General features: G+C 57.9%; 7 protein-coding genes across 7 annotated transcripts; 3 read left to right on the forward strand and 4 right to left on the reverse strand.

The window, feature by feature from the left end:
* Positions 1 to 315: 315 nt before the first annotated feature.
* IE81DRAFT_24529 (hypothetical protein) lies at positions 316 to 2,024 on the reverse strand. Its single transcript, XM_025511262.1, has 6 exons — positions 1,721 to 2,024; positions 1,589 to 1,656; positions 1,181 to 1,507; positions 962 to 1,115; positions 638 to 884; positions 316 to 574 (listed from the first exon to the last, which is right to left on the reverse strand). The coding sequence occupies exons 1-6, from the start codon at positions 1,822 to 1,824 to the stop codon at positions 335 to 337; spliced, it is 1,140 nt and encodes a 379-aa protein (XP_025366620.1). The 5' UTR covers positions 1,825 to 2,024; the 3' UTR covers positions 316 to 334.
* Positions 2,025 to 2,389: 365 nt separating this feature from the next.
* Positions 2,390 to 3,539, forward strand: IE81DRAFT_350141 (acyl-CoA N-acyltransferase; the record flags this gene model as incomplete). The annotated part of the gene is made up of 5 exons (XM_025516487.1): positions 2,390 to 2,613; positions 2,747 to 3,030; positions 3,104 to 3,159; positions 3,241 to 3,340; positions 3,409 to 3,539. The coding sequence occupies 5 exons, from the start codon at positions 2,390 to 2,392 to the stop codon at positions 3,537 to 3,539; spliced, it is 795 nt and encodes a 264-aa protein (XP_025366621.1).
* A 412-nt stretch (positions 3,540 to 3,951) lies between these two features.
* IE81DRAFT_24567 (catalase-domain-containing protein) lies at positions 3,952 to 6,868 on the forward strand. Its single transcript, XM_025511266.1, has 2 exons — positions 3,952 to 6,564; positions 6,667 to 6,868. The coding sequence occupies exon 1, from the start codon at positions 4,078 to 4,080 to the stop codon at positions 6,367 to 6,369; it is 2,292 nt and encodes a 763-aa protein (XP_025366622.1). The 5' UTR covers positions 3,952 to 4,077; the 3' UTR covers positions 6,370 to 6,564; positions 6,667 to 6,868.
* Positions 6,419 to 9,245, reverse strand: IE81DRAFT_306489 (hypothetical protein; the record flags this gene model as incomplete). The annotated part of the gene is made up of 7 exons (XM_025512345.1): positions 6,419 to 6,577; positions 6,646 to 6,852; positions 6,932 to 7,294; positions 7,363 to 8,142; positions 8,221 to 8,415; positions 8,483 to 9,037; positions 9,140 to 9,245. 7 exons carry the CDS (start codon positions 9,243 to 9,245, stop codon positions 6,474 to 6,476), a joined length of 2,310 nt encoding a protein of 769 aa, XP_025366623.1. The 3' UTR covers positions 6,419 to 6,473.
* Positions 9,246 to 9,678: 433 nt separating this feature from the next.
* Positions 9,679 to 13,081, reverse strand: IE81DRAFT_326502 (hypothetical protein). Its single transcript, XM_025514835.1, has 4 exons — positions 11,781 to 13,081; positions 11,140 to 11,704; positions 10,371 to 11,075; positions 9,679 to 10,298 (listed from the first exon to the last, which is right to left on the reverse strand). Exons 1-4 carry the CDS (start codon positions 12,980 to 12,982, stop codon positions 9,750 to 9,752), a joined length of 3,021 nt encoding a protein of 1,006 aa, XP_025366624.1. The 5' UTR covers positions 12,983 to 13,081; the 3' UTR covers positions 9,679 to 9,749.
* A 2,045-nt stretch (positions 13,082 to 15,126) lies between these two features.
* Positions 15,127 to 17,751, forward strand: IE81DRAFT_343332 (hypothetical protein; the record flags this gene model as incomplete). Its single annotated transcript, XM_025515735.1, has 1 exon — positions 15,127 to 17,751. One exon carries the CDS (start codon positions 15,127 to 15,129, stop codon positions 17,749 to 17,751), a length of 2,625 nt encoding a protein of 874 aa, XP_025366625.1.
* Positions 17,752 to 18,348: 597 nt separating this feature from the next.
* On the reverse strand, positions 18,349 to 20,539 carry IE81DRAFT_24658 (putative centractin). The gene is made up of 8 exons (XM_025511273.1): positions 20,260 to 20,539; positions 19,802 to 20,000; positions 19,594 to 19,718; positions 19,213 to 19,525; positions 18,946 to 19,120; positions 18,735 to 18,874; positions 18,585 to 18,638; positions 18,349 to 18,510 (listed from the first exon to the last, which is right to left on the reverse strand). Exons 1-8 carry the CDS (start codon positions 20,376 to 20,378, stop codon positions 18,502 to 18,504), a joined length of 1,134 nt encoding a protein of 377 aa, XP_025366626.1. The 5' UTR covers positions 20,379 to 20,539; the 3' UTR covers positions 18,349 to 18,501.
* Positions 20,540 to 20,574: the final 35 nt, after the last annotated feature.

Here is a 20,574-nt window from a genome sequence, read left to right on the forward strand (position 1 = left end):
AGAAATCTTCAAAATCAAGCTCTGCAGACGTCCAGACGCGCCGTTTTGGCAGAGCATGCTCTGATATCCTCGACTGACACCATTAGGCTTGCTTGCGAGCGAGGGCTTCTATTTTGACGGCCAAATAAAGCGTCAACAGGTGCAAGCGTGAAAAGATACACGCGTGCGCGCGCGTTTGCACCCATTCGAAATGATCCACCGCGCTCGGTAGAATGTCTGGTCCGCCCGCGTCTGCCACGCACCAAGCATCGCAACATCGCGCGGTGGGAGACGTTTGCAAAGTTTCCAAAGCCTAGCTTTGCGGGATAGTCTCCAATCAATCTGGACGCGCTCTTCAGACCGCCGCATGCCCAATGGATAGTCTCCACGCATCTCCAATGCGCTCGTTGGCCTCATTCAGACCGCCGTGTGCAATGATCTCTAGGCCATTCTTGGTGTCAGTGGCGTCAAAGGCAAACCAGCCACGTGGCTGAGGAGCGATGCTGCTGTTGGCGACCTTCGGCTCGATGCGCAGCCATGCAAATGTGCTCGGCTCGCTCGATGATCGCAAAAGAGCGTAGACGTCGTCGAGGAACTGCAGCGTGTGGACTTGTGTCAGCGAGCATCCGTTGCACAGCGATCGCAAACGCCGGCTCACTTTACCTGCTCCATCGTGCCCCAGCTCTTTTGGCGCACCTTCGCCCTCGCCCATAAACATGATTGCTACAGCTTTCGCCTCGCCAAAGGTGCTGTGCGATATAGACTCTGCGCCCGAAGGATACGGCACGAGTCCATGTACGGAGCGCTTGTATGGCTGGCCGCTGATGTCCAACAAAGGGACCTCGGATGATGTCCAGGTTGCAGACTTGATGTCAAAGATGTCCAACGGACCTCCAAGCTCGTATCTGAGAGCACAGATGCGTCAGTGCCCTCGCAGCTCTCGATCTTGCGCCCGCGCTCTTGATCTTGCGCCCACGCTCACCCGCAAAACCCGCCCCATCTTATGAGCTGCTTCGCACCGGTTGGACCCTCTATTGCCGTTAGAACCGTGCCCCCACGACCAGGCTCCGGCGCAGAGGGCATAGTCGACCAACTCAAATTGCCCAACTCGATGCTCTCGAGAGAGGCGAGGCGGCCTGAGCACAAGACCGCCGTGATGGGTGAGCAGTAGCCACAACTAGCGCGTGAGCAAGCGACTCACCAGAGGCGGGACAACCAGCATGGACGAAGAGCCTGTCGCCTGCGATTGCAGCAGTGTGATAAGAGCGGTCCTGCGGAAAGTCGCTCGCTGTGCCCCTCTGCGTCTGGAGCTTAGTCCACTTCTCCTGAACGGTATCGAAGCGCCACATGTCGTCCGTATGCTGCTCTCCATCATCTCTCCGGGTCTCGATGGGCGACATGTCCTTGCCTCCCCGGCCTCCCCAGAGATACAGCGCTTTGGATGCAGCGTGTGCCACCATGGACGCTCCTACTCGCGCTATTGGCCATGCTTGGGCTGCAGAAGCGGGCTTGACAACACGAGATGGGTCTTAGGATGCGTGTGTATGCGCGCGCAGGTAGGTGCGTGAGCGACGCTCGGCACCTGCTGAAGAGATGTGCGCTAACCCACCTTTGCCATCCAAGTCGACGACGAGCACCTCGTTGCCAATCGGCGTCCTCGGTTTGAGTTCTCCTCCACTGCAGCACCGACTTGTCAGCACTACGAGGCCGACTGGGTAGCGTGGCCCAGCACGTGACTCACAAGATGTATGCTCTCCTTCCCACGACGGAGAGGCAGTGACTGGAGCGCGAGATGAGGTTGGCTGGCAAGCCGGTGAGATTGATCGGTGTCCACGTGGCTTGCATTGTGTCCTACTGGGATGCGGTGGTGGTGGTGGTGGATATGCAAACCGTGACGAGCGATGGTGAGCCTGATGGTCTGAGTGATCGCTTGGAGTTCCGCCCAATGAGTCTGAGTGCTTGCTTGGATTTCCGCCCATCAGTGATCGCTTGGATTTCCGCCCCCCTCCCCCGTCGCCGTGCACCTTGTCGGTTATGAGAACGCGGAAGCTGTTGCCTGATTAACCCACGACTGCGTGCATGGCGCTCAGGCTGATTAAAATGCCCGCTGCAGCTGTTGCGTCGCACGCGCAACACGCATCCTCCCACGTGACCCGATCCTTCTCGCGGCAGCGTACACACAACAACACTTTTGACTCAACTCGAGACTCAAGACTCACGACTCGAGATTTCAGGCGACGGACTCCATCACCTGCCTGCCTCCTCTGCCCTCATCTGCGCGCATACACGCATATGCGGCAGCAAACTGTGGCTGCTGAGCGCTCCCTGCTCACGCTCTGCACTCCACGCTCCACACTCCACACTCCACACTCCACACTCCACGCTCGATCTTCCAGTCATCAACCACGTCATGGCCTCGCAGCAGCAGCTCCATGCCGGGGTGGAAGGCCAGGCGGTTGACTCTACGCACGCCAAGCCTGCTCAAAGCGCGCCCCACGTGCGCGGATCAGCAGCTTGCGTTCACCTGACACCCTACGCGGGCGAGGCGCAGCTGCCCATCATCGCCTCGCTCATTGAGCGTGAGCTGAGCGAGCCGTACATCGTCCACACGTATCGTTATTTTCTGCGCGGCTGGTGAGTGGCTGCCAACTCGCTCGCCGCTGCATCGCAAGCACGCGTGGCTGAACATTCTTTTGCAACGCCTTTTTGCGGCCCTGCGCGCGCTTCACCTGTGCGCCGCTTTCCCCGCACTTTGCTGCTCTTGCAGGCCACAACACACCTTCATTGCTTGGGCCAAGGACGAGGCGGCGACCGCGGCTTCTTCCCTCGAGCGAAGGGCGGACCCCACTATGGATCAAGATGAGACCAGCAGCACAGGCTCTTCTGCTCTTTCGGATCATGAGAGCGACGACGAGCCGGGAGCGCTGTCCATCTCGAAAAGCATTCCAGTCGGCGTGATTGTCAGCAAGCTAGAGGCGCATAGAGGCAGACATCAGAGGGGCTACATTGCCATGCTCAGCGTCGCACCAGAGTGGAGAGGTCGTGGTGTGGGTGAGTCCCGCGCTCAGCGTCGAGTATCCATGGCGAGCTCCGCGCATCTGATCCTCTTTCTTCCGCGCACAAGCAACGAGGCTGGTGCAGCGTGCAGTGCGCGCTCTGGTGGAAGGAGGAGCGCAAGAGGTGAGTGTAGGCTATCACAGTGCTGGTCCACGCTACAGAGAGCAGCTAAGCCCGCACGTATGCGTATGGATCACCGCGCAGATCGTGCTCGAGACGGAAGCAGACAATGTCGCATCCTTGGCGCTGTACGAGAGCTTTGGCTTTGTGCGAGAAAAGCGATTGTTCCGCTTCTACCTCAATGGTGGGTCGACCAAGCGTGCAGACCTGCGCGTTGTCTGGATGCTGACCAAGATTGCGGTTTGTGCGCAGGCAAAGACTGCTTCCGATTGGTGCTGCCAGTCACACAGACCAGTTCGAGCAACGGCGTCGCAGCTTCGGGGACAGAGCCCAAGCGACCTCCATTTCCACCCGCGAGGTTCGAGACGCTAGGCATCGCTTGATCGAGAACGCTTCTCAGCTAATGGCTTTTGCCGCGGCTCTCTGCTGGCCGCATCTACGCGTCAATAGGTTGCGTCTGGATGCAGGCCAGCTGCTGTGGCTGCTTTTGCCGCGTCTCGAAATTTGGCGCGCGCGCGCGCGCGCGTCTTGGACCCTCCTGCTGGACAATATAGCGTGGGACAGTGTCAGCATTAGCCAATCCAACCCTGGATGACGCAGCAACCGTCGTTGCACACACCACGCCGTCATGTGATGACCAATCCTGCAAGGGTTATTCATCACATCCATTCCAGAGCGTGGGCATGCGTCTGTGGATTGGGCACGCCAGGCTTGCCTGCGCAGCCGAGTGCTATTTTCGGCAGGGTCGTCTCCACACACAGCTCGCCAGGGTCAAATGTGGAGACCACCCTGCCGAGAACAGCCCTTCGACGTCTGGCTCCACTTGAGCGAGCCCTGCAATTCATTTAAAGGTCGCGCGTTTCGTCCCCACAGCTTGCACACTTCCGCACCTTCACCCCTACCCATTCCTACCACACTGCAATGCTTCCCGAACCCAGCATGTCGGCCATCGATCGCGTCGCCGAGGCTGCCCGCTCTGCGGCAGATGGCATCGTGGGACAGTCTGGCGCCAACGGTCAACCCAAGAGTAATGGCCGGGCGACCAATGCCAAGCTCGAGCAGCTCAAGCAATTCATCGACTATCCAAAGGAAGGAGAAAACATTGCCACCACCGAGCATGGAGTTCCCGTAGCCAACAACACCGCCTGGCTCAAGGGCGGTGCTCGTGGTCCAATGCTGCTCGAAGATCAAGTCGCCCGAGAAAAGGTTCACCAATTCGATCACGAACGCATCCCTGAGCGTGTCGTGCACGCGCGAGGTGCAGCAGCGCACGGTACTTTCAAGGTCACCAAGCCGCTAGGGAGAAATGTTACTGCTGCGAATGTCCTAAACGACACCTCCAAAGAGACGCCCGTATTTTTGCGCTTTAGCACGGTTCAAGGTCCGCGGGGCAGTGCGGACACGGTGCGCGATGTTCGCGGTTTTGCCGTCAAGTTCTACACCGACGAGGGGAATTGGGACATTGTTGGAAACGATGTTCCCGTCTTCTTTGTTGCCGACAGTCACCGCTTCATCGACCTCATCCACGCCGTCAAGCCAGAGCCCCAGCTCGAGATTCCAACTGGTCAATCCGCCCACCCCAGCTTTTGGGACTGGATCAGCTTGTCGCCAGAGTCTGCGCACATGAACATGTGGCAAATGTCGCCGTACGGTATTCCAAGATACTACCACACCATGCGAGGTCACGGGGTCAACACGTATCGGCTCGTCGGTGAGGACGGCTCTTCTCGTTATGTCAAGTTCCACTTCTTCCCCGAGGTCGGTTGCCAATCCCTCAACTGGGACGAGGCGCTCAAGATTCAGGGTCAGAACCCAGACTTTCATCGCACGGTTCTTGCCGAAATGATCGATGCTGGCAAATTTCCTCGCTGGAAGTTTGCAGTTCAAATCATGGAGGAAGACGATGAAGACACGCACTCTTGGGACCCGCTCGACTCTACCAAGGTGTGGCCCGCTGCAAAGTACCCCTTCATCGAAGTCGGCGAGCTGGAGCTCAATGCGAATCCGACAAATTACTTTGCAGAGACGGAGAATGTCGCCTTCTGCACCAGTCACATTGTCCCCGGAATCGACTTTTCTGATGACCCTCTCCTTCAAGGTCGCAACTTTAGCTACTCTGACACGCAGCTGTCGCGCCTTGGCGGACCAAATTGGCATCAAATCCCAATCAATCGCCCCGTCTGCCCGATGGCCACCTTCAACAGAGACGGCGCAATGCCAATGAAGATTCCCAAAGGAGCCAATTACTTTCCAAACAGCGAGGGCAACGCTACCAATCTCGCACCGACATTCAACAAAGCCGACACGCTCACCAACCCTGAAGCGTTGCCTGGACAAATTTGGCACGACAGCGCAAAGCGTCTCGCTTCTGGTGAGAGTCGGCAAGGCTTCTCCTCGTATCCAGAAGACCTCGCGCGTTTGAATCGCCTGAAAGCGCTCAAGCTGCGCACCAACGGTCCAAAATTCGCCAACTACTTTGAGCAGGCACAAATTTTCTGGAACAGCGTTCAGGATCACGAGCGAGCTTCGATCAAGGAGGCGGCCATCTTTGAGCTGAGCAAGGTCCCGGATGAAGAGGTCAGAAAGCGCATCGTTCACTTGTATAGGCACATCAATCCTGACCTCGCCAAGGCAGTAGCCGACGAGTTCAGGCTAAATGTCCCTACCGACGCAGCTATTCCGATCTCACAAGAAACGTATCCAGAGCTCAGCTTGCACTATGAGAACGTTCGCACCATTAGGCAGAAGCGCATCGCAATCATCAAGCTGGACGGCACGCCCGAATCTGAAATCGAGACGATCAAGAAGCGCTTCGAGTCGGGCGACGCACTCGTCTTTATCATCGACCACCGCGGATTGGATGCGATGAGGAGCACACTGTTCGACGCCACCTTTTTGCCACTGACCAACGAGGAGTCCTACAGGGTTGCGCGATCCCACGGTCGCGTCAAGCACTGGATCCGCGAGTCGACTGGCCACCTCAAACCCCTCTTGATCAATGGTTCCTACGGTCTAAGCCTCGTCAAGCAAGTCATCACAAACGAGGCCGAGGGCATCAAGGCAGCCGTTGGGGACGACATTGTCAGCTCTTTCGGAGTGATCACCAGCGCTGCCGAAGCGGCTTCGAGTCAGAAACTGGTAGACGCATTTGTCGAAGCCGTAGCTCACGGTCGCCACTACGCCAGACCCGGCGTTGCTTCGCTCGCCTTCTGAACGCGTCTCTCGTGCATCACGCTTTCATGACCTGCATGCACGCATCCATCGCAAACACGCAATCCATCGTAAAGTGAGCGCTATTTTCCCATGTGTGAACACAGTCACCGATGCAGCATGGCACTTTGCCTTCTAATCTCCTGTGCAGATAGACGATGCGTGGCTGCTTCGGACGGCTCGTCTGCGAGAGTCAAGGTGAGAGCAGGTACTGTGACCGTGACGGTGCGTCAGCTTGGCACATGTACCGCACTGCGCACCTGCACGCCCCCCACTCACTTGGCCGATCGGTCCCGTCAGGCTTGAGCAGATCCTCTAGCAAAAATCCAAAGCTTAGCCCAACCTCTTTGAGCTGACTGGCGCTCGACTTGGTGATTTCGATGGCTTCGCTGACAACTTTGGGATCTTGATCCGCCACGCCGTACACTTGCCTTCTGAAAATCTCGGCGTACGCTTCAATCTGCGCTGACGCCCAGCGCACAAAGCCTGGGCGGGCGCAGCACGTGAGGGGTGCAAAGTCAGCTCGGCGACCAGCACCGCATAGCACACCGCACGCGCCACTCACCGCTGGCCATTCGATTGTCCTTGAACGCGCTCATGTACCACTCGCTCGTGTTCTTGACCAGCGTAAAGTGCACCAGCGCCAGTTCAGAGATGTACAGGCTGACATCACCCTCAAACTTGATTTGCCGGCTCCTCCTTCTCAATAGCTCGGATCTAGCTGCCAAGAAGATCTCGCGCGCCTTTTCGCCCTTGTCCAGACGCAAAAGGTACGAAGCGTTGCGCACCACGCTAGTCTTTTTGAGGTACGGCGATGAGAGGTCGTGCGTGATTGCTGCGACCAGGAGGGATGTGTGGTGCGCTAATTTCGCTGACAGACTTTGATGCGCAGGATCAGCCACATCGTACGTGGATAAAGCTCCTTTCCCTGAAAAGAGTCGTCACAGCAGCTCAGCAGCCTTCGAGATCCAAAGCACGCTCCACCAGCGCACTCACCCTTCTCGACCATGGCGACAGCGTCGCCCCATTCACGGAGCGCAATGGCAACGGCAAGCTCGTCGCTGAAATCATTGATCCATCTACCAGGGTCCTTCTTCTCCGTGGCAGCAGTAGCCGCAGCTGCTGCCAAGACGCTACCATTCTCCCCCGTGCCGCTCGAAGCTCCATGCGGACCCAACAGAGTGCTAGCGTGAATCTTACCGCCGGCCGTTGTTCGCGACATGGCGCCTCCAGCACCACCACCGACCAGCGTGCTCTCTCGCTTCCTCGCTTCCGCTTCGGCCAAGCTCTCCTTTCTGCGCTTGTTTGCTAGCTCTTCTGCCACTTTTCTAAACGCGTTCAACAAAGCTCTCTTGTCCTCTGCTCGCTCCGTTCTGTACACAAAAGTCTCCTTGCCGCGCTTGATCTTGACCGCATTGGTAAGCTCGCCGCCGTCTTTGAGATCGATCACGATGATTTCTCCCAAGCTGAAACAGCGCTCTGCGACCAGTCTCACCCTCGCGCTCATTTGCCTCTTTTTCCGCACAGCTACCAGCAGAAGATCGTCCAAAAGGAACAGGGCGACACCTTGTTTGGGCTTGTACGTGGCGGCATTCAGCTCCGTGAAGGAGGAGGCTTCGGCAATGAGGTGCCGGCCTGGCACGTACGGCAAGAACTTTTGCGAGCCTTCGATGCCCTCCCACAGCGACATGAGCTGGGCGCGGTAGACTTGCTGCAGATCGAGCATGCTGTTGCGCCCACTGCGACTGTATCGCCGCAGGTCCGGATCGGTGATGCCTGCGGGGTGGAGGAGGAATCGGGAGCGTCAGTGGATTTTGTTGATCGCCCCCGCGAGCATCACGCGCTGCCACTCACCACCTTGCATCTCTTCGAGCTCGAGTGTGCGTGGCACTCGATTCCATTCTTTCAGCAGCTCCTTCAACTCCAGCATGTCATTTTCCAGGCTTCCAATCTCCTTGCTGACTCGGATAAAGTCCTGATAGTTGCGAAAAGTCTCGTCTTCTGCTTGCGCACCGGCGCCGGTCGGTCTGCCTATCTTGGAGCGGACGTCTGCGGCAAAGGCAAATCGTGAGCACAGAGCCGCGCCGCGGCGCCCTTTGCAACCCGCGGCACTCACAGCCATTCTCTTCAGCCGATCGACTAGAAGCCTGACTCGCACCCGCGCTTGCACCCACAACGCCGGCATAGGCGTCATTGTAGCCTGTATGCTCTTGGTCGAAGCCGTCGCCCATGATCGGCAGGGGTCGTTGAGAAGCGTAACCTCCTGCTCCTGCCCCCGCATGGGACAGGCCACCATAAGCGGCATCGAGCGCGGCATCGTCGTCGTCGGCATCCTGCTTGTTGATGTTAGAGTAGGACAATCCAGCAAAGTTCATGGCCATGCCCGGTGGCAGCTCTGGAGCGCCTGGAAGGACGCTGGGCATGCTCGGCACCTCGGGCACCGCAGGGATGGCTGAGAATCCTCCCGGTCCCAGATGAGTGGGCTCCGCATACCTCATGGACAGCCTCTTCTTCAAATTGGAGCCCACTCCTCCTCCTCCTCCTCCTCCGCCGCCGCCTCCTGAACTCTTGTGCGTCGCATTGACAGATGCCTGATGGTTGCCGCGCTTGCTCTTCGAAGCAGATGCATCAGCTCCGCCGTGATGCTGCGCTTGCCGCGTAGAGGCGTAAGCTTGGTAGTGAGCGCTACCTCCGTACGCTTGAGCCTGAGCATCGCGTGCTTGCTGTGCCCAATTATTGCCCCCATCGCGGTTGCGACCAGATCGAGAAGGACCCGCATCCGTGTCCCCACCGCCGCCTCCAACTGGTGGGATGCTGGGCTGGCTAGAATCTCGAGACGCGTACAGCGTCAGCGGTCGTGTCCGAAGAGATCGTGACATGCTGCGAGTGGGCGATGGGAGTGTGGGGGATCGGATGGCAGAGCGGCACGAAATGGTGATGGCGGTGTTGGTGGTCCTCGTGGTCGTCGTGGTCTTGCTCGGGCGCTGGAAGCGCAAGTCACGAGTCAGGAGTGTGAGCCTCGAGCGAGGGCAGCATGCAACGCAGCGCTCCGTCCGCGGATCTGTGCGTCATTGCTCACGTGATCACCCTGCACCACCGCCTAGCTCACCTGACTTGACTCTTCTACTCATTCTGTGTGACAATCAAAACCCAAGGTGGAGAGCTACATGAGACCGTTCTGACGTACTCTTGTCCAGGCTTTGAAGGTCAATACTTGTCTCTTCGATCACTTCCAATGGCATGCGGCATGCACCATCGCATCGTACGTGCGCGCTGGACCATGCACCACCGCTGCACTACAGACTGTCAAGCTCATCCTACATCATCACGCTTGCGCAGCATGACACCGATACAATTACAAATGCGCTCGCGATTCTTCGCAGCTACGCCACTGCCGCAGCTTGCCCTTGCTTCCTCAGATCATCCAGAACTCGCAACTTGGGCATCTGCTCCTTCTCCCCCCTCTCCTCCCTCTCCTCCCTCTCCTCCAAGCTCTCATCCTCCCTTTCCCGTGCTCCCCTCTGCGCAGCTTTCTTCTCCCTCTCCCTCCTCTCCGTCTCTCTGCGCGAAAGCCAGCCGGAAAAGTCCAGTCTGAGCAGCAGAGCGTCCAAATGCCTCCTAGCCGCGCTATCAGCGTCCAACCTAGCCTCGGTCACCTTCGTCTTTGCCTTGGATGCGTTGGGCCCCTGCCCCTGTGCGTTCTTGAGTCCTGCACCACCACCCGCACCGGCATCGCCACCGCCACCGCCTGTTCGACCTGGGCGAGCATAGGTGGACATGGATACGCTGGCGATGGACGCATCGATTGCCATGCTCGTCCCGCTCGCCCCTCCGCTGCCAGATGCATTGTTGCCATGCGCATCGCGCGCGCCGACACCAGCTGAAGCGGTCGAGAGGAGAGCAAAGAATTCGTCGAGCTGACCGCGCAAGGTCTGCAAAGGGTAAAGCGAGGCGGCGACGGTCAACACGTGCGACGACGACCCGATGCACGGCAAAGCACTCACATCGGAAACATCGTTCATCGCTCTCGTCCTCTCATCGATCGTGTTGCTCACTCCGTCTCTTGCAGACGTCGTGTCCCCAATGCTTCCTTCTTCGAGCAGACCAGGCAATACATCACCTCCCCATCGACTGGCCACCAGTCCCGCAAACTTTTGACACGTGTCGCAGATAGCTCGAATGAGCGTCGTCGCTCGAGGAGACCTCAGCAAGAGGCCATCGACGACGAAAGCCAAAAACGCCGTGTGCGCCGAGCGCAGTGTGGAAAAGTCGAGCTGAGAAGCGCCCTCTGGACCCGTCGCGATGGACCCGCCGAGTGGCCCAATGTGAGAAGAGTGACCCGCTAGCGTCGCAGCTCCGCCGTGCCTGCGAGAAGCGATGACGGATGGCGCACCTCGCGATAGAGCCGCTGCTGCAGCTGCTGCCGCAGGTCCACTGCCATATCTGGACCTGGCCAAGCCGGCCTCTGAAGCTCTGCGACCTGAACCAGAACTCGTTCGCGGACGCGCATCTGGATTGTCGGGTGATACTGGTCGACCAGTAGCGCTGGCCGCCACTCTGGAGCGGCGCAACGCGGCTCCGGAAGTGGATTGTGCGAGACTCCGCCCGCTTGGCTGGGCCGACAGTGGATGGGCATGATCGATCGCATTGATTGATTCGAGCTCCAATTGAGCAATGAGGCGACTGTATTGAACGTCGATGATGTCCGTCTGTGAGTTGTAATGGAGGTCGGTGAGCCGCGTCTGGGTCACATACAAGCCGCGCTTTGCTCACTTGAAAATGCCCGACTAGGCTATCGATGATCCAGAGCCCTTCCCTCGCAATGTTCCAACCGAGCCTGAGCAGCTCCGAGCGCGCGTGCTCCTCCATCGTGTTACCGCCGCCCTCACTCGTGCCGGTGAATTTTCTCCTCAAACGCTGCGCTTTCGACATGCTGGTCCACGCATCCCTCAGTCTGGAGCTTGTCGAGCGCAAGGCCAGCAAGTACGAAAATACCTCGCTGTATGCTCGAGCATCGGTCCGCGTGAGCAGCAGATCCAAGGGAAAGGGGGGCGCGTATGCGACGCAGAACGCAGAACCCAGGGGAATATCCGCAAAGGGTGACCACGCCTCCTTGACTCCGTTGCGAGAGCGTGGTACAAGTACTCGGACGTGCGACAAGAGTTCCGAAGGGAGGTCTGATGCGCTAGCCGCTCGGTATAGCGCTAGATCCACGTCTGATGGCTTGATCATTCCGGCAGCAGCGGTGCGCGTCGTGAGCTGAGTTCGCCGCAAAGAGGAGAGCTCGTTCAGAAAGAAGCTATGAAACAGACCCGAGCGGTGCATGAAGTAGTCGCCGCTGGGGGGATCGGATGCGGGCAGAGCATGAAGTCAGCATCATCACCGCGTTGACGTGCACAGCGTTACGGACGCACAGCATCTGCACAGTTTCCATAACCTGATCCGGAGTGAGGACATTTCCCCACATCCACTCTGCCAATTCGTCGCGTATCCTGTCGAGTCTCAACTTCAGCTCCAGCTGCCTGTTCGCCGGGCTGACTTCGTCTTGGCGGCCAAGCAGCTCGAGATGCTGGTCGCGCATGACGCTCGGCACTCGCACGCTGGCCGGTAGCGCTCTCAGTGCCCTGCCTATGCCCAGTATCGTCTCTGCGATTTGAGGATCGAGGGAGTCGGGACAAGCGTTGGGCGCCCAGCTCCATTCCTGTCGATCTTCCTCCGAACCTGCCAGATGAGCAGGTCGATGAAGCTCTGCTTGCACCGCGTCCACATTTCTTTCTGCCACAGTATTAAGTGGATCCGCCGCTCGGATGCGAACGAACAGGCCGCTGGCGCGCCCGTGGCACACCCAACCGCGAACCCGACGAAGCCAAACGCTCTCGGCAGCGTCGAGGAGCGCCTGCATGTGCTCGCGCGTCGCACCTACCGACGCCTGGGTGCGCATCGCCAAGAGCGACAGCAACTGCGCCGGGGGCCAAGGGCGTGCCGCCGCGCGCTTTGCATCCGCAATGGAGGTCCCCGCGCCCGCGCCAGCCTGTCGCGCTTGATCGAGCACGTAGGCCAGATCAGCCAAGTTGCTCAGAGGTCTGCACCACGGCTCCAGCGCAGCCCTGACACCGGCGAGGGATGAGCAGTGCTGCAGTTCCAAGTCGACATTGACTCGCACAGAGGTGGATGGTGTCGCTGCAAGCTGCTCGGGGGCGTGTTGAGATGCCGCCTTGCCTTGCAGCACCGCTCTCTGCACTTGGCTGACTGCTGATCTCCACATGTCCAAGCGAGCGAGCATAGACCTGGCAACGGCGGCCTGCTCAGCCCCATCGACAAAGGCGACGTGGTGGTCTTCCTCCTCCTCCTCTTCCTCTGCTTCGCCAACCGCATCCAAGTCGCTAGGATTGGCCACGTGCCTCCTTCTCCTCCTGGCGGCGCTCCGAGCTGAGCGCAGAACTTCCTCGGCCCATGTCCGAGCAGTGTGAGCATCCGATGCCAGGGACGAGAGGGACAGGAGCTGGGATACCTCGCCTGGGTGCAGCAAGGATTCGAGTGCTGGATGCAGCGCGTCGGGTGAGGGAAAGAGGCTAGAGGGCACACCATGTAGATGCAGCAGCACCTCTGCGATCATTGTTGGCCGATCGATCGCAGTGCGAATGAGCTTCGTCGTCGTCGATGATGCGCGAGATGCGCGAGATGCGCGAGTACGAGGTGATGGAAGAGCTGCGAGCCGTGCGTCACACGCGCGAGTCTTGAGTCAGAGTCAAAAGTCACGAGTCACGAGTGTGAGTGTGAGTGTCCGCGCACCGGTACACGTGAATCAGAATGCGCCCAAAGCAACACATGTGCGCGCGATGCAGACAGACAGACGCGCGTGCAGAGGGAGAGCGCGACGCGTTTGCCTTTGGCGGGAGAATGCGCGCGCGTGCCCCGATCATCGGCGTAGCGCGCATGCAGCTCACCTGGACCAGCAGCGATCAAGCTCGCTTGCGCATGCATGCAGCAGCGCGCGCGCGTTCAGCAGGGAGTTTAAATTGCACTTTGACTTTGACTCAAGATCTGACTCGAATAGCATTCACGATTGGTGTATGCCATCGCTTCGCGCAAAAAGTCACACATTTGCAAGAGCATCGATGCCGCATGGTATGCTCTCGGATCAAGACTCTTGACGCAAAATATGCCTGGTCGGCTCGAAGCCAAGTCGCGGGGTGGCTATGTATACGGCTTGCTGCTTGCTGATGCTCTGCGCGTGGATGCGGGGAGTGACCGCCTGCATGATCGAGACGTCCCTTCACTCGAGCGTAGCTGGTGCATGGCATGTCGACTGCGAGGGCATATGAAAGGGGGCGGGGCGATAATCAAGTGAACTGCCCCCAAATCCCGGCTCTCCCGGTCCCTGCAATCGTGAATCTTGAATGACCAACGACTGTGACTCACGATCGACATTCGTGATTCACACACCCATGATGTGCGCTGTACGTGAGATTTCTGCACGAGCATATATCCATGGCACTCGGCCGCTTAAATTGACGCAATTAAGGCTTTTGACATCCGACTTAACGAGTCCATGCAGCTTGTGATTGTGATTCGGATTAGGCTAGTCTATGTCCCGAATCTGAATCTCCATGCATGCATCAGCAAGCATATATTTTGATTCACGACTCCGACTCTTGATTCACGCGATCACGATTGCGCCAACATCACTCGTCCATTCTCTCACTGCGACTGCGACTGCGACTGCGACTGCGACTGCGACTGCGACTGCGACTGCGACATATGCTGCAGCTGCTGCTGACCGTGCCGATTGCTACATGACCACAGCAACCAATTCACGTTTCGTGTCTGTCGCCTCGTGTCTCACTCTGGCGCATTCATGCACGTCCGTCTATGCGCAGACATAGCAGACCATCGCGACTCCTCTTCAAATTTGACACGAGATTGCTCCTCGTGACGCAGCAGAAGAGATGGATCGAGCTAGACGCCACGCACGCATCAGCCAAGCAGGCGCGTCCATCGCTCGAGCATCGAGCTATACCTACGATGTGCATACTCACGAATTACTACACCTGCATGCACTCGACTCCATCAGACTCACCTGAATCGGAATTGCATCAAGACGCTTTGTTTGATTCCTGATTGCTGGCATGCATGGGGTTCGGCGCAACTTGAAGCAGTCACGATGAGTCGAGATGCGTGGGACGGATGGATGATTGAAGCAGGCTTGACGGGCAGGCAGGCAGGCAGGCAGGCAGGCAGGAGATGCAATCAAGAATCGTGAATGAAGGGTCACTCACTCGAGCACTTTACGGCGATTTGTTCATCTATGCATGGCCACCAAGAGTTTATAATCGCCTGCACGAGGGCGAGATCTACAGATGTGGGCTGATGAAACAAGCAAGCATATGGTGGGTCACGGTCATCTTGATCGAGTGCATGGCAAGTTATGATTAACTTCTTTAACCGCATTTGTGATTCTCTATTCGTGATTGTGATTGATCTAGCTCGCACTCACGAGTCGAGAGACCGCATGACAGGCAGCAGCAGAGATTGTGATTGATGCATGTATGGGTGTCATTGCGCGTACGCAACTCGACCGTCCGCGTCCACAGGTGTTGCGCCAATCAAGGCATACCAACCCCTCCTCTCGTATCTCGTGACAATCCACCACCTCACACTCGTCTTGCGTCGCTCAATTGCGTCTTGCACCTCGATCGATCTATCGTTTGCCTTTCATGCTCGACGGCCGTTGGAACTTTGGTCCGGCTCGATGCAGCTATGAGCGCACCCTGTTGCGACAATTTCTTCTCCCACTTCAGCGACGGCGTTAACAGCAGCAGCGGCAGCGGCAGCAACACCAACGAGCAAGACACTCTCTACACGCCCGCTCCGTCCCTGCATCCTTCCCTCTCTGGCTCTCCTCCACTGATCGTAGCCTCTGCCACCCCTACCTCTGCCCAACCCGCTTCCGTGCAGCGCGTGCAAGAAGAGGATGAAGTGGATGAGCTGATGGAAGAGTCGCAGTGCAGCACACCCACCCTCAACGCGCTGCTTCACCCCAACCCGATCGCTCACCAGCTCAGCCAAAGCGCTGGGCATCTAGCAGACGCCACATCACCACAAGACTGCAATCGCGAGGGAGCGTCGACTCTGACTCGACCCGGCAAACCGCCTCATTCTGCACCTGCACCAATGATGAAAAGGCACAAGCTGAGAGAGTACGACTCGCACAACTCCAGTCACGTACGAGTCGATCATGCTGCCAAAGCTCTGTGGACAGAGTATGGTGCGCTCATGCCCATTCCGACATTCAGCGAGCTAGCGAGGCGCAAAAATGCCAAGGTGACCATGGCGACAGTAGCAGCAGCAGCAGCAGCAGCAGCAGCAGCAGCAGCAGCAGCGCAGAAACATCAACAGCCTGAGCGCCGTGAAGAAGCGCTCGAGATTGACACGCGCAAGAATGGCGCTCGGCGTAACAAAGAGGCAGCAACAGCGAGCTGCAAGAGGACAGCCGTTGCGCATGCATTGGAGAACGTGGATGCATCGCAGCGACTCGACCAACCTTTGGTGCAGAAGCTCGCTCTTGCTCATCGACCCAGCATCTCGCCGCTGGACACGGCAGACGAAGAGGAGAGAGCCTTTTTCCTCGCCCCTTCCTCATGCGGCATGGGCGACGACGCGTCTTCCGTCGATTCCTCGGACACGGCCGAACCTCTGCCCAGAAAGAGGCAGAGACGAGCGAGCACAAGCACTGGCGGCGAAGCGCACCGTCCGCCTGCCATCCTCACCTCTCTCAAGCTCAGCAAGTCTTCGCCCATTCAAGGTCAGAGTCGAGATGAGGTCAAGGTCGCCAACCAAGCCGACGTGACGGAGAAATATGGCAGAATCATAGCGGGACAGCGCAAGGGTGGCAGAGTTGAGCAGCAAGAGAATCCTCTTCGCTTGCCGCTCTCGTCCATTTCTCCGATCTCCGTCTTTTCAGCAGCTCACATTTCTCCTCTGTTGCAGCAGCAGCAGCAGCAGCGAAGCAAGATGACAATGCCCAGCAATCGTGAAGGTCAAGTCGTAGATCCGGGTCGCGCGCTCAAAGACGAGCCCGCTCGAGCTAGCAGAAAGCTGTCGAGCGGAGCGCGCCACGCGGCTCCAAGACCCCCCCAGCAGAATGCGACCTTCGCTGCTCAAGCTCGCAAACGCAAGCTTGACCGATCGACTGGCAGCCAAGAGCAAAGGCAAAGGCAAAGCGAATCATCCAAGCGCAGAAAGAAGCGCAAACGCAGCTCAAAGAGCCGAAGCGGCAGTCTCAGCAGCGCAGACATTGTAGTCGTCGCTCCAACTCTGAGCCACACAACGACGGCACAACAGAGCAAGAAAGTTTGCGAATCGAAGAACAGGGCTGCTCGTGCTCGGTCTTTGCCACCTGCAAAGTCGGATGACCTTGCGTCGATGAGCACGCCGTCACCGCCGCTGCAGTACAACAAGGACGCGATCCGGAAAGCTGTGGAAATGGATCGTGCGTGCATGAGCACTCCGTCGCCTCTTCGACCTGCGGCAGACAAGCAGGCTGGCGATGTGAACATGAACGACGATGGCGACTCGTTGAATACTCCATCGCCACCGCAGCACGCGCATACATGCGCCGATCGCCAGAACGACAAGGATCCGAGCCAGCTCGCGGATGATCGCGACGAAGTTTCGTTGGGCACGCCTTCCCCACCTGAAAATCGCCGCATGTACATCGTCCCAAGACAGCACAAGAAGGTGTCCAAAGCGCGCGTGAGCAGTGGTAATCAATCCTTGGATACGCCGTCTCCTCCGCAGCAGCTGCGAGCGCAGAAGAGCGCAAAACTCGGCACCAAGTCGTCCGATGTCGATGCTGCGGACAAGACGATGAGCAAAGATTCTCGCTTGCAAAGGGCACACGCGACGGCAAAGGTGGGCAAGAAAGCGGCCGATTCGGATCAATGCATGAGCACTCCTTCACCTCCAACGGCTAGCTCCTCGCAATTCCTTGCAAAAATCGTCAATGGCAAGACGACTTCGAAAGCGAGCGTCAACGGCACGGCTATTGTCCATCGCTCCACTTCCGCATTGCAGCAGACAAAGCATGCACCATCCCGAGCTCCTCAGGGTGCCAACACACCAGTGTCGCAAAGCAAATCGACTGCTCAAGATGCGTGGGAGCGACCTCCCTACTCCCATCAGCGCAGCGCCGAGGCATCCAGAGCTAGAGAGTGGATGCTGCTGCAGCGCGAGCAACGCGACGAAGCTGCCTCCGCACGGCCCGTAGGAGCGACGGGCAAAGCCCACAAGAATGCGCAGTCAGGCTTCGGCCTGGCGGACAGCGCGAGAGGCAGAAACAAATCGTGGACTCCTGCAGAGGATTTGATGGTTTGCAATGCGTAAGTCGTGGAGGGGACGGGGCCTGCGCGCGGGCGACCGTACCATTCGAGCGCATTGATGGGCTCACCACGCTCTCGTTGCGCGTCGAATCCCCCACCCAATGAACAGGCTCCAAGCCGCGTCCAAGCAGGTTCGAAAATCTTTGGCGAACAAGTTGGGACGTGCTCATAGCAGCACAGAGTTGCGAAGTGAGAGAAAATCTTCACCAGAGCTACGTTGCCCTTCCCCCTCTGCTATGGCCCCCTCAAAGCCGAGTCACAAAAAAGCTGATCCGCTTCGCATCTTTTCCCTTCGCAGTCGACGACATTATCTGGTCCGGCTTCAACAAGCTTCACGCCGTACCTGGACCTGCGCGCGGACGTCGCGCCTGATCTTCGACGCTCCATTCACTCACGCCTGCAGCACACCTCATGTTTGCGTGGACGATGAGGGTGCAAAAAATGCGTGACTCATTGAAAAGCGATGCGAAAAGAAGAAACACCTCGAAAGCGCCGCTGCTCTAGCGTGGCGCGAGTCGGGCATTTCTTGCAAAGACGTCTAGACACGAGGCGATGCGGTTCGCTCGACGGCGAGGACAGATCCGTCATCTCCTGCTACCGGCCAAGACCCCACAGAAGCAAGGGTCGGGGGTGGTCGAAGATTGCCCATCAGCCCAATCGCGCTTGCTCTGCGTCCATTCAAGGCCCATGAACGGCCCTGTATGCACAACGAAGCGCAAGATTCGAGAATGAAGATGCGATTGCGATGCTTGCATCAAAACGTCTGTGATGGGTGCAAAAAGACGACGAGTTCGTTAGCCCGTCACGCCAATGATGAAGTTGAAATCAAACTCTCACCTTTCGATGCACCACATCTCCATCTTCCGTGTATTCTTCTGCAGAGATCCACATCTACGATTTGCAAACGCAAGATGTGTGGAATGTCAGCGCAAGTCAACGCAGCGCTAAGAGCCAAAATTCCATCCGCCGACCGACCGACTGACTGACCTTTCTGAAGGTGCTCAGACCAGCCAAGATGCTTCCACCTATCCACGTAGCATACTTTCGCTCGGGCGGCGCAAAGATCTTGATGTGGGAGTTCTTCACTCCCAACCTCTTCGTCTCCGTCAATAACCTCTCTCCGAATCCTGTTGTGCGAGATCATGGCAATGCACGTCAGCTCGAAGGGACCACATATTTGTTCACGCTCACTGCGCACCTTTCAAGAGCGTGCTTCCGCCGCTGAGCACGACGCTGGCGTAGAGATTTTGCCGCAGGTCCAAATCGCACCGGTTGATAGAGTCGATGATCATCTGAGGTACTCCAGGGTATTCCAAGCCGGCCAGCGAAGGGTTGAACAGGATTTCAGGCGCTCTAAATCGTTCCGATCCGAGCTGAAGGGGGGAGGCGCGATGTGTGAGCATCGGCGTTAGCGTCAGCAACAAGAATCGTCACATTCTTGCAGTCAAACGTGCTCTTTGCGCACCTTGATGACATTCCCGTCCGGCAATCTGAACTCTTCGCTCGGTTTCGGATCCTTTTCCTCCTTGGCCGTATCGCTCGGCGCAACATAGCAGCATTTCTCCTTGATCAACCTGACAACTTCCTTTTCCGCCGTCGTGTGCAGATCGTAGCCAGCTTTGAGGAGGTGCAACTGCAACGACTCGGTCACGTCCCGACCGGCCACATCTATGCGCCTGATCGCGTGTGGCACGCTGAACCCCTCATATACCGGCACCGCATGCGTCACTCCGTCACCCGAGTCCAACACGATGCCTGTCGTTCGCCCTGACGAGTACCTGTTCAGGAGGACCGATCGAGTCAGTGCCCGACGCGGCCTTCCAAGCAGCCCACCAGCACGACTCACAAGCTGAGCACTGCCTGGATGCTGATGTACATGGCCGGCACGTTGAACGTTTCAAAGAAAACTTGAGCCGCCGTGTCTCGATTGGACCGAGGATTGAGCGGCGCCTCTGTGAGCAGCACGGGGTGCTGCCGATGGCGCACACAGTCGCACGCATCCGGTGTCAGCACAATGTCCAGGAGCACCTTGCCCCTGCCCGCACAACGCTCACCTCCTCGCTGAGCGTGCCGAGCTCGTTGGTGTAGACGTGGTGCCAAATGCGTTCCATATCGTCCCAGTCTGTCACGATTCCGTGCTGCATTGGATACCTGACGCTAAGCAATCCCCTCAACTCCTGAGCCTTTTTGCCAATAAACATGTCTCCCTCTACTGCGCCTGCCATGACTCTGGGATGCTTGGGCCTGCCAACACTGCGTGTTAAAGTGATCAATGTCAGAAGAGTCGCAAGGAAGGTGAAACGTACGTGCGGCCACGAAAGACCAGCGCAATTGCAGCTTGGAGGGGGGCGCCTGTCAGACTGAGATCTCCGTACCTCGCGCGGCCCGCCTTTCTCTGCCTCGCGAAGCGCATGCAGACTAGTCAACCGCTACCTTGCCGGCGGTAGTTCCTCGGACCTCCAAATTCGCGTCGCCCTCGGGGCCCCACACATTGCTCCGCATGATGACTCACTAGTTAGGAAAGAAGCATTTGGGCACATCTTCTCCTGCAAAGCCGGCTTTGATAGTTCCCGAACCTCCATCGAGCACGACGGGCTGGTTGAGGAGCACATCGTCAAACTCTGCAGGCATCGTGTATGCGCTTCCAGTGACGGAGATCAATCAGCGAAGCAATCGAAGGATTGAAGGAGTGGATGCGGACGAGAAGAGAGGGTGCAGGCTGTTGATAAAGTCTAGCCGCTTTCGTGCTCGTCTGGCACTTTGCTGTGCAGTCTCGAGTACTGCACCAAGAACCCCCTTACTGCCCGAGCACAGTACGTGGACGAAG

This window comes from Ceraceosorus guamensis (assembly GCF_003144195.1).
Source record: "Ceraceosorus guamensis strain MCA 4658 unplaced genomic scaffold IE81scaffold_115, whole genome shotgun sequence".
NCBI lineage: Eukaryota > Fungi > Basidiomycota > Exobasidiomycetes > Ceraceosorales > Ceraceosoraceae > Ceraceosorus > Ceraceosorus guamensis.